The 11,862-nt window shown below is 40.0% G+C and overlaps 1 protein-coding gene across 1 annotated transcript; it reads right to left on the bottom strand.

Moving 5' to 3' along the window:
• Positions 1–118: 118 nt before the first annotated feature.
• kif11 (kinesin family member 11) lies at positions 119–10,870 on the bottom strand. The gene is made up of 23 exons (XM_058400011.1): positions 10,708–10,870; positions 10,249–10,381; positions 9,097–9,229; positions 8,632–8,729; positions 8,471–8,549; positions 8,199–8,384; positions 7,923–8,047; positions 7,724–7,814; positions 7,364–7,606; positions 6,851–6,946; positions 6,634–6,722; positions 6,215–6,302; positions 5,674–5,862; positions 5,381–5,588; positions 4,463–4,635; positions 4,191–4,316; positions 3,687–3,845; positions 3,043–3,182; positions 2,647–2,926; positions 2,309–2,531; positions 1,838–2,007; positions 1,601–1,711; positions 119–571 (listed from the first exon to the last, which is right to left on the bottom strand). Exons 2-23 carry the CDS (start codon positions 10,317–10,319, stop codon positions 452–454), a joined length of 3,198 nt encoding a protein of 1,065 aa, XP_058255994.1. The 5' UTR covers positions 10,320–10,381; positions 10,708–10,870; the 3' UTR covers positions 119–451.
• Between the last annotated feature and the right edge of the window lie 992 nt (positions 10,871–11,862).

Raw genomic sequence — 11,862 nt, 5'->3', positions numbered from 1 at the left:
TGTATATTTTATATAAATGTATATATAAATAAAATATTATGTAATAATATATATATTTATTATATATTATAATGTATTTACATTATTGAACAAAAACACAATCACCAAACCATCACTCTTGAGAATCTTAAAATCTTTATTAGTTTAAAGTAATTCATTTTTTTTATAAACAGTAATTGATCAGCAGTCTTAATTTTCAAGAATTGAAGTTGACAATACGAACACAAATACCCATTTTGAACAAGTGAAAAAAAAAAACAAAATGGTACACGACACCATGAACTCACTACAACATTAAAAAACAGTGACTGAGGATGAAGACATACACACGTATAAAAGAATAATTAAATCCATGTAGATGGATTAAAATACAGATGCAATACAAATATAATAAGTACTTAAATGGTTCTACATGCAAGTGAGCAAAGAAAAGAAAAGGAAAATGGAGTAATCATTGATTCTGGCTCCTGAGTGGTAATCTGGATCGAGGTGGTGTCACGAAGCTCTCGTTCTCAGCTACCTTCGAGCGGTTCAGGGACTTGCTGCTGAAGTTTTCCTTTTTGGACTTTTTCTGTAGTAAATTTAAAAAAAAATAAATAACAATGAACACTAATAAAACTGCAGTTAAAAAACTTCATTACCATAGCAATATACAATATATTGTTTGAGACACCCCTCCAAATCCTTGAAATGTTTTTCAGGGTTTGGGCTCGGCCCCTTAGTTCCGGTGAAAGGAACTCTTAATGCTTCAGCTTCATACCAGGACATTCTGTACAATTTCATGTTCCCAAACTTTCCAGTCTCCACTCTAATTCATCCCAAAGGTGTTTAAATCGGGCTGAGGTCAGGACTCCACACCAAACTCTTTACGGACCTTGCTTTGTGCACTGGTGTGCAGTCATGTTGGAACAGGAAGGGGTCATTGCCAAACTGTTCTCACCAAGCTGGGAGCAAGAAATTGTCCAAAATGTCTCGGTATGCTGAAGCATTAAGAGTTCCTTTCATTGGAACTAAGGGGCCGAGTCCAACCCTTGAATTCAATGACTTGGAGGGGTGTCCCAAAACTTTTGGAAATGTATTTATTACTCATTTAATGACACATTAGCATAGTAACAATCAATTCCATAAATTCTTACAGTATTACAACAATAAAATTTTACATATTTTCAACAGGTCAGTCGTTTTATTCAAAAAGCATTGTAGGAGTTTTCCTGGTGTGACATTTTATATGAATGTGTAAATTTTGTGAAATATTTTTAGACTAACAGACTTCATGCACGCTGTGTATGAACACGCTGAGGAAAACCCTTAAGTTTTAATTGTTCCTTTTACTTTAATGGAAGGCAAGCTCTCACTTCCAGAATCAGCCATTTCAGTGGAGCCATTACACTTTCATAATTGCTGCATCTTTAAATAGTGTCCTATAAAGACCTGGCAACCACAAATTTGCTTAGATCCAGTTAAAATATCAATCCTAAACACCTGTGCAACATTCAGTCATTCCAGATACAGTTGTTGATTGGCAAATCCTCCATTTTATTCTAGAAGAAAGTGAAATAGCTTTCTGTTTTTGCATATGTCTGAATGACCTGAACTTCACCTTAAAGAAAGGAACTCTTCCCTCTTCATAGCACATCAGGTTCTCCTCCGATATAGACTGCTGTGTCGAGTTACTGTCACTGGAGCTGCAAACTTCATCCTCCAGAGAATCCTTTACACAGAAATACATATCACTCCTTTAAAACATTCTGTGGCTAACAGTCAGCTTTCATACAAAACATTCCTAAAATGTGGATTTTATTTCCATGCATTGTGTATAAATATGAGAGTGTTGTACCTGGTCTTCTGGTTTCTCCTCCTCCTCTCCCTCAGTGAGGACTTCACACTGACCGAACGCACTCATTAGCTGCTCCTGCTGAGCCCTAAACTCATTCTCCAGCTCTGTTCTGCCCTTTAATGTTATAAGTGTACGAGGGTACATGTACTCTTTACGCTTCGGCGTTGTGCCTAAACACACACAATCATATTGTATATTGAAACATACATTCACGCCAATAATAAACAACATCTGAACAACTAACAGAAGGAAGCCATGAAGCTGGTATATCAGAAAGGTGGCAAAACACATTCATTTTTGATTAATTAAAATAAATAAATATATGTTGTATGCATTGTGGCGGTCAGTTTACGCCAAGGGTCTGGCTTGTTTGCAATAAAATATCCCTTACAATTTAAAAAAAATAAATAAATAAATCTATAATAAATAAATGGGGACTATTCCCCCTAGAAATGCATCCTGGTGTCTCACCGGTAGGCAGATCCTGCTGGAGTTCTTTACTGAGGAAGTTGTTGACTGTATTAAGGGTCTGTGTGGTGAGAGTAGAGATCTCATCTCTGTGCTGCTGCAGAATGGCCTGGTCTTCACATGTCTGCGTCTCCACTCCTTTCAGGAGCCCTTCCATTTCCTGCTGCACTGGAGCGAGGCGAGTTCGGCACTCCTCTACAGCGGCCTGACCGCGTTCCTCTACACGCTGCGTGTACACAGAGCAGGAGATCAGCAGTTACTACATTAGAGGTTGTGTACAGTACAACACTAATACAGTAATTTCACCAGGGATGAGTCCCACTTCTCAGCCCACATCTCACCTTCAGAAGCTCATGCACAGTAGCCTTGCTCTCCTCTGCCAAGGTCAGCTGTTCCTCAGCACGTCTCTCAGTCAGGTCTCTGGCTGCGTGACACCACTGGAGGCTCGAGTCAGTCAACGACTCCAGAGAGCTCTGCATGAGACTGCAGTACCCGGCACTTTCCTCCAACGCTGTGCGTCCCTCCTCCGTCACGCCACTCATCTGCTTCATCACTCCATCTGTACATGAACTTAAACGAGCGCCAACTGACGAGCTCTCCTCTTCAGCCACGGTGCATTGGCTAAGTAAAAGAAAAGACTCTTAGATCACTTTTATACATTTTTTTCCCCAGTAAAAGTATGTTTAAAGGAGACAAGAATTTTACAGTGACCGTTAACCCCAGCACTCCCTCCTCACCTCTGTATTGTGTTTTTCAGAGTCTCCATCGGAGCTTCCTGTGCATCTGATGCCTCCAGAAGCCCCTTAAAGTCAGACTGGGTGTCCAGGGCCAGGAGGTTCATCTGATCCTGGACACACCGAAGGAGCTGCGCTACACGCTGTAACACAGAGAGAGGGGACACGATCACAGTCAGTAACTGTATACCAACACCATGGTAAGTATTGTTTGGCTTGTTCTGCTTAGTGCATGCTGTGTCTCTAATGCATTTTAGTAATTACTGTAGCCTGACTTCACAGCACTTAACACACTGGGTTACTTGCTGTTAAAGAAAAATAATAAACGATGGGCAAGTGGAGAATTAAGTAGAATTACTATAACCACCTCAAAGTTAATTAATTTCCTAACAGGATGTGCCACAGTGTTTAACTCTTATAACAAAGCATTTAACTTTTGTCATTACTTTTATTTCATTTATCATTACATTTAAATGCTATAGAGTGTTGCTATGTGTACAGTGTGCCTCATTTAAGTACCAGGAGATCAAATTTTATTTAAGTTTATTTAGTAAGCTTGGGTTGAAATCACTAGGGTGTTTTTCTTTCCATATGTGTATGGTGGGCTGAAGAGATGAATTTAAATCAAGATAAATAAACACACGTACAGTTTGGTGTTGGTGACCAGCCTGGTTGATCTGCTCTTTCAGCTTGCTCTGTTCAGCCTGGAGGGAACTGAAGCCATGCACAGCCGTTTCCCGCATGCTCGCCAGCGCCTCCACGTGGCCATTGAAAAATGCCGTCATCTCTGCTTTCATCCCCTCCATCTGAGTGAAGGGGAAAAAATTGTGTTAGACAACACTACTGTAAACACACCTATGCACATTATTTAAGACCATCCTGGTACAAAAATTGCAACTACAGCAAAAGTTAATTTAGTAATACCCTCTGTTAAATTTATAGGCTATACACACGCCTTCACTCATGAGTGGTTGCTATAGAAACATTAGAAGGAACACATTATTCTAAACCTGTGATTTGGCAAACAGAGTCAGGAATTTGGAAGCATTGTTGTAGAACACAATATTGTCTAGTCACCTAAATTACAGGGATTTGTTTCAGTAGAGTTTCTCAAGTAAAGGCAGAATAACTGAAAAGGTATGAACACACACCTGGCCAGCCAGTGCATTATACTTCTGCAGCGTCTGTTTCAAGCCTTCATTCACGGCCATAATAGATCCGATAGCAGGCATCGCTTTTGCAATCAGAACGTCTTCTAGATTAAGTTTATGCTCGTCCTGTGGGGCAGAGAAGAGTCAGAATTGGTTCATAAACAACCCAAAACCTGTAAAAAAAAAGATTCGTATGAAAACAGCTCTTTACAGTGCTTAAATCAACCTAATGCTGAAGTAAATACTTATATATTCCAAGGACATCCTCTCACCAGCATTTGAAGCATGGCGTCTCTGCTCCCTTTTGTGAGCTCATCCTGCTGCAGCAGCTTGGCCTTGCAGCTGTCCACTCCTTCCTCCACCGCCTCCCGTACAGCAGAGTAGGAGTGCAACACTGAGCCCACAGCCTCCTCGAACACGCGACCTGTTCCTCCCAGCAGCTCCGCTAAACACACACAGATACACAGTCACATATTAATAGAGGAACATTTCATACATTATTTAGAAGTAGGGTTAGGAAGCAAAGCTTTTCCCCACCAGGTTACAAAACCCTGCTCTGAAGCAGAGTCAGCATGGCTTTTGCAGCATTATCTCCACATTGTGGTGCCAAATGTGTGTGTTATGGCTAGATTGCTTAGCAAATGAGCCCCAATCATAAACTGAACAGCATGTGGATCATACTGCATTAAAACAAGGATGTAGCAACAATATCTACCAAGATGTTTATGTTGAGTCAGGTGGCAAAACAGTAAATATTACACCATAGTGAGGGGAAACCTGTCATGCTGAAAAATATAGTGAAATCTGGATATCAATAAAAGCCTAGTCAATTACCCTAACCCTATGGAGAGCCAGGATTAATAGTTAACCCTGTATAAAGTATGAGCACCCAGGGGAACTATTTCAAGTGCATGAAGCCCTAATCTGTACTTAGTGATTTTGTAGAGTGTTGAATCAAATCCAGCGGACTTTATTTAAAATCAGGCATTTTTAACATGGAAACTTTAAAGGTGTTATGTTTATTGTACCATTTTGAATAGATCAACTTACTTACACTCAGAAACTATGTCTTAGGCCAAAATATTTACTCAAAACACACTGAATTTGCACTTCAGTGCCTTGTAGTACAAATAATGCACTCAAGTATTAGGTATAGTAAGTATTCCAGCACAGGAGTGTGATGTACTCACCCATAGCATGGCGGTAGTGATCTAGCATGGCAGTGTGTTTGAGGCTGTGCTGCTGCAGGGCACTTTGCATGCTGCTGCAGGTTTGCTCCATGCACTGAGCGAAGTGACTCTGAGCGGTGGTGTTGTGCTGCTCCACGGCCTGCACCCGCTGCAGCTTGGCATGGAGGCCTCCCACGTCCGCGGTGCTCACCTCCACCGTACTCAGCAGCTACAGGACATTCATAACATTCAGCGTTACAAAAATCCTTTCTTCGCTAGGACTGTTACGGTTCGAGGTTTTCACATCGCCACACCTGTCCTGCAGTGTTGTACAGCTGGCTCTCGGTGGTCTGCAGCTGCGTGGTGATGAACTCCTCCTGTGTGAGCTTCTGTTTGGTCTCCTTCAGGTCCTTGTGAGCCTCCTCCAGTTGCTGGCTCTTGTCCTGCAGGTCCTCGCTGCACTGTTCCAGCTTCTGTTTACTGTCTGTGAATAGCTCCATCACCTAGATAAAAAGATTCAGACACTTTATTCTCTTGTAATAAATATTTTGCTGAAGAAAACAGTAATGTAATGCATGTGCACTGTTCCTGTGCAATAAACCAATAAAAATTGTTTGTGCAGGGTGAAATTATTCAACTTGGGTTATTATAAAATGATTTAACTTTCCAAAAGCAAGGAAAATGATCCACAACCTCAGAGTAAATTCTTAAATTGCTGAATATTCAGGCCTCTAAGACATAATTGTGAAAAAAAATAATATCCCCCGTAAACAGGAAATAAAAGGACAGCAGTTAACTTCTGAACTGAAAGCGCTGACCGTCACTCGGACGAAAGCAGAAGTTTGAAAGCCTCACCCTCTTGAGTTCCTCCTCCACCGCTGCAATCCTGTCTGTGTACTCGGTTATCTGTTCTTCCTGACTCACCAGTTTACTGTTCATACTCCTATAACACACAACCATCTTTCAGCTGATATTCTGTGCTTAACTGCACCATTTACAATGTAATCTCTTGCCATGTACCAGGTACATTAAAACGTCCATGTTTTCTGATCATAGAAGAGCTTGACACCCAGCTTGACATGAGTGAAAAGTAAAGAAACAAAAAACAAAAGAGGGAGGAACATTATTAGAAGATTTACACCATTTTGCCAAGATCACAAGCATCCTTACACACACGCCTCACAGGTCTAGTAAGAACACTAATAATGGGACAAATGCATCAAGGTCCGGTTCCAAATACATTCAGAAAGCCAAAAAAAGTGAAGTGAACTCACTCATAGTTCTCAGCTGAGAGATAGACGCCATGTTTCTCACGGGTGGCAGCCAAATCCCGCTTCAGTCGCTCAATCTCCTCTGTGTATTCCTACATTCATGAATAAGTTTTGTTAAGTCACATTAAGTATGCCAAAATAAATAACCTATGATTTAATCCAACATAAATGGTTTAATTTAATATCTATTGAGCAAGCAGACATTTATGATGGGACTTGCCTTGATGAGGGTTCTCTTGGTGAGTTTCTGGTTCACTTCAGGCTTGTTCATGATGTTCTTTGCCCTGTTAGCGTAATCCAGTGTACTTAGAGTCTCCTGCATTCAGTGACCAAGAAAACAATTAGGGGTTAGTTACAAGCTGGCCACAGCCTTTGCCTATCAAAATGCTAAATTCTGACTGTATATGGCTGCAGAAAGGACGTGATTTATAATCACACTCTCCGGTGGTTATAATAATTTACAAGTCACACTCACTCTCACTAATATGTGTTGGCCAAAACCTGTAGCACAGGAGGAATAAAGCACTTTGGTGCATGCTGCATAGAAAAATGACCAACATGGTAACAGTAAACTCTGGCTTGCTGTGGGCCATGTCACACTGCCCTGCTGTTAATTAATTTCCTATAACTGCACGTCCCCAAGCCACCATTTCCTTATTCTGAAGAGATTGACCGAAGAGAATACCAGATGAGTGTGCAGCAAAGATTTTGAGCACCAGGAAGTGAAACTCACCTCTAAGTTGATGGAAGCTGGAGAGACCGTGGCAATGATGGAGGTCTTGGTGCGTCCACCCAGCGAGTCCTGGAGGATACGGGTAAGTTTGGACTCACGGTAAGGTACGTGGGGACCGCGTTCTACCAGAGCAGTGATTACACGACCCAGCGTCAGCAGTGACTGGTTGATGTTTCCTGCCTCACGGGCACGCTTATCCACTGCTCCAGAGCGGCCGATGTTCTCGCTTCCCGCAAGATCCACCTGTACGGAAAGACATGCTCCTTTAATACGATACAAATATTATTCTAATACAGACAGCCATTAGTCCAGTTGCATACACTAATGCAGCAAGTGTGCTTTATTAATAACAATCTTTACCAGGTTCAGTTTTCCGATCTTCACTAGCTCCTCTCCTTCCAGCGTGATCTCCTTCATGTGAATGGTGACGGAGAACACAGAGTGAGAACGGCTGGAGGGAAAGGTAAGAGAATAATCACTATCCATACACCACCCTCCCAGAAATTTCCATTGTCTCCATATTTCCCCCAAAAAATAATAGAAAATGAAGCTGTCCTACCTGGAGTATGCGTTCATCAGCGTGGATGCGGTCTTCCTCTTGGCGGCTCCTCTCTCAAGGATCTGATACACCTCGTTCTTGTTATGTACCGTTATCTCCTCCAGTCCTTTAACGATAACAGCTCTCTATTAAAGTAAGAGTGAAGGAAGAAGATGAAGAGTCAGCAAGATACGAAAAGAATCGCATCTAGATTTAAACATTCAAAAAATTCTGAAATTCTCCCAAAACCTAATACATTCCAAGATCTCTTCAAGAATCAGGGTAATTTTTACAGACCTTGTTTCTGGGGTCGTCAAACAGCTGCAGCCTCTCCGTGACATCCGGCGAGGGACTGAGCAGGTCAAACAGCTCTTCGTTATAGATCTCCAGCAGGGAAACCTTGACAGAGAATTCTGTACCGTTACTGGTCAGCTTCTCGAAGATCTGGTGAAGAGTACGAGGGATGATTCCAGCCAGAGGATCCTGCAAAAGAGAGTTGGAATGTAAAATCGCCATCATCCTGATGTTAATCCATTTTCACAGTTTCTGTAACAAAATCCTCAGGTTACCTCCTCCCAGGTGAATTCCTCATTAGGTGACCTTTCACCCTCCATTGTGAAGGTCTTCCCTGTGCCAGTTTGCCCATATCTTAAAAAGAAACAAAAATACAGATTAACAGGGCTTAAACATAAATTCTCCAACAAAGATTAGAGTTTGAAGGTTCACTCACGCAAAAATGGTGCAGTTATATCCCATGATGACTTCATCCAATATGGGGCACACCACACTCCTGTACACGTCTATCTGCTTTGCAGACGGACCAAACACCTGAATATGGGCAAGAGAGGGTAAAAATTAAACCCACCACCTTATAGTAAATATTCACAGCTTTAAATAAGCAGCTTTACATATAATATACTCAAAAACAAGCTTAAACTGTTTATAAACTGTAAATAGATCAGATATCCTCCAAAACCAAACTGAAATTTCTTAATCCGTTCAATCAGATTGGCCCGAGCCGGTTTTCTGGATTCCAATCAAAGTGTTTAAATTAACTTTAAGCCATGAGCCATAATTGTTAACGAATCATTAGGATGCATGTAAAAGTGGCTAGTGTTCAGCAGCCTTGCATCAGTGGCACACACATGAAAAGAGAAATGATTAAATGAGGTAGAAACCACTCCAAATCACGCACCATGTCAAAGGTGTACATTTTCCTGGAGGTTTTGTCCGTGACGCTCCCAGTGCGGACCGTCACCTCTTTCCTGTTTGAGTCACACTCCACCACTCCATGGGAGTTAGACTTACGCTCCACTGCATTGAAAGGCCTGGGAAATATTCACAAGAAATATCCATTATAAACACAGGCAACAGATACACACATTAAAAAAAAAAAAAACACACAGTCTCAATAAATATCCACAACAAATCTACAGAACCACAATAAACATTAACAAACGTCCTCCATAAATATTCACAATAATATCCGACAAGATACAATATGCATCAAGAGTAAACATGCACAATAATATTCAACAAATATTCAGTAAAAATCTACAATAAGCCTTTATAATAAAGATCCAGAAATAAATACTCACAATAATCCTTCATAAAATATCATAATATATCCACAATAATCCTTCATAAAATACCCTAATAAATATCCACAAATAATCCTTCATAATAAATATCCCAAAATAAATATTCACAATTCTCCACAGTAAATATCCAAAAATAAGCATCTACAGTAATCCTTCACAATAAATATCCAAAGATAAATATTCAAAATAATCCATAAATAAATATCTACAAATAAATATCCACAATAATCCTTCACAATAAATATCCAAAAAATAAAATATTCACAATCCCTCATAACAAAAATATCTTTAAACATCCACAATAATCCTTCACCATAAATATCCACAATAATCCTTCACCATAAATATCCACAATAATCCCTCAATAAATATCCACAATAATCCCTCAATAAATATCCACAATAAATATCCACAATAATCCTTCATTAACAATATCCAAAAATAGTCATACATAATCCTTCAATAAATATCTACAAATAAATATCCACAATAATCCTTCATAATAAACATCCAAAAAATAAATATCCACAATAATCCCTCAATAAATATTCACAATAATCCTTGAAAAATATCCTTCAATAAATATCCACAATAAATATCCAAAAATAAATATTCACAGAAATCTTTCAAAATAAATATGCACAATAATCCTTCACAGTATGTATCCATAATAAACCTCCTCAGCAGACATTAACACTTATGATGTAGATAATAAACCGGAAAGTATTTCACAGTAAAATGTTTACCTGCATCTCACCACCACTTGGATGTTTCGACCCTTTTCGTCTTTTTTGGTCACCGGTATTTGATTAGACATCGTTAGAGAGCGTCTTCTGAGGTGGTCCAGCTCGGCGGTGTCCTTTTACTGATGATTTTTTGCTGTGACAAATTTATTATAAATGAAGAAGTGTTTATGTTGGACAGTGTCCTCGCGCTAGTTGCCGTTAGCTACTACGCTGCTGTTCGCTTTATTAGCCAGCTAGCTAACGTTATTTAAACGGTTAACTTTAACCAAATTGGTTACCAACGACTAATTACACTTAATCAACGAACATTTTGATAATTAATGAAATAAAATCACACAAATAATGAATTTATTTTATTTATTTACTTTTTTAGAAGCGAGTCATTTATAACGCCCATTGAATTTAAATGTCCTAGCTAAGCTAAACTTTAGCTGTTTAAAACTAGCTCTGAAAACTTACCCAATAATGGCCCCCCCGCTGGCGCCTCAAACGGGGTGAAGTTACAGAAAAATAAAATATTTTCTGTTAAAAAAAAAGATATTTTCATTCACGGATAAAACACTTCCCAGCTCTTCGAGTCTCTCTCTCTCTCTCGCCACTGAACAGAAACAAGCGCAAGCCGTCAGTTAGCTGACTTTGAATGTTGCGCCCCAGGAGCCGTGAGCCAATCAGCGTACAGCGGTACTCTAGCTTGCTATGTTATTGGTTGAAATTGCGGAAAGGGGCGGGTCCGTGTGGCATCACGGGAGAGAGGATTTGCAGTGAAGGGAAGGTGTTATAGTTTTTTATTACAGGGTGGGTTTGGACTTTTTGCAGATATGGAAGCACTTCTATTTTTGTTTTCCCTTGTAAAAGAAAAAATATGATTTGTAATAAAGCTTGTAACTTTATTAAAAAAGATGACCGGATTTGGTTGAATGGTGTTCTGGTCAGGAATCAAAAAATTAGGTCCAATTTAAAATAAATAATATCACTATTATTTTTACACAAACCTCTTGCACTCACACTGGGAAAAAATGTGAACTAGGAACTGAAATACACTATACTGACTATGAAATATGAAATATACTAAGTTCTGGGACACCCCTCTAAATCACTGAGTCCGGGTGTTGTTTTTCAGGGGTTGGGCTTGGACCCTTAGCTCCAGTGAAAGGAACTCTTAATGCTTCAGCTTCATACTTTGCTTTGTGGGAACAGTTTGGGGATGACCCCTTCCCGTTCCAACATGACTGCACACCAGTGCACAAAACAAGGTCCATAAAGACATGGATGAGTGAGTTTGGTGTGGATGAACTTGACTGGCCTGCACAGAGTCCTGACCTCAACCTGATAGAACATCTTTGGGATGAATTAGAGCGGAGACTGCGAGCCAGACCTTCTCGTCCAACATCACAAAAGCGCCTTTTGAGGAATGGTCAAAAATTCCCATAAACACACTCCTAAACCTTGTGGAAAGCCTTCCCAGAAGAGTTGAAGCTGTTATAGCTGCAAAGGGCAGGACAACTCTATATTACATTCATGTAAAGGCAGACATCCCAAAACTTTTGGCAATATAGTGTATATCCGATTCTGAAGGAATGCTTATTTGTTTTTAGATGTGTTTCCTGTCAGTCA

Source organism: Hemibagrus wyckioides, linkage group LG09 (assembly GCF_019097595.1).
Source record: "Hemibagrus wyckioides isolate EC202008001 linkage group LG09, SWU_Hwy_1.0, whole genome shotgun sequence".
NCBI lineage: Eukaryota > Metazoa > Chordata > Actinopteri > Siluriformes > Bagridae > Hemibagrus > Hemibagrus wyckioides.
This window is presented reverse-complemented; position numbering and strand designations above follow the sequence as displayed.

Coding starts and splice junctions, on each gene's coding strand:
- kif11 (XM_058400011.1), bottom strand. CDS start 10,319: ATGTCTAATCAAATACCGGTGACCAAAAAAGACGAAAAGGGTCGAAAC. Junction 9,230..10,248: donor CAAGTGGTGGTGAGATGCAG/GTAAACATTTTA, acceptor AATATTTCCCAG/GCCTTTCAATGCAGTGGAGC. Junction 7,607..7,723: donor AGATCGGAAAACTGAACCTG/GTAAAGATTGTT, acceptor CTTTCCGTACAG/GTGGATCTTGCGGGAAGCGA.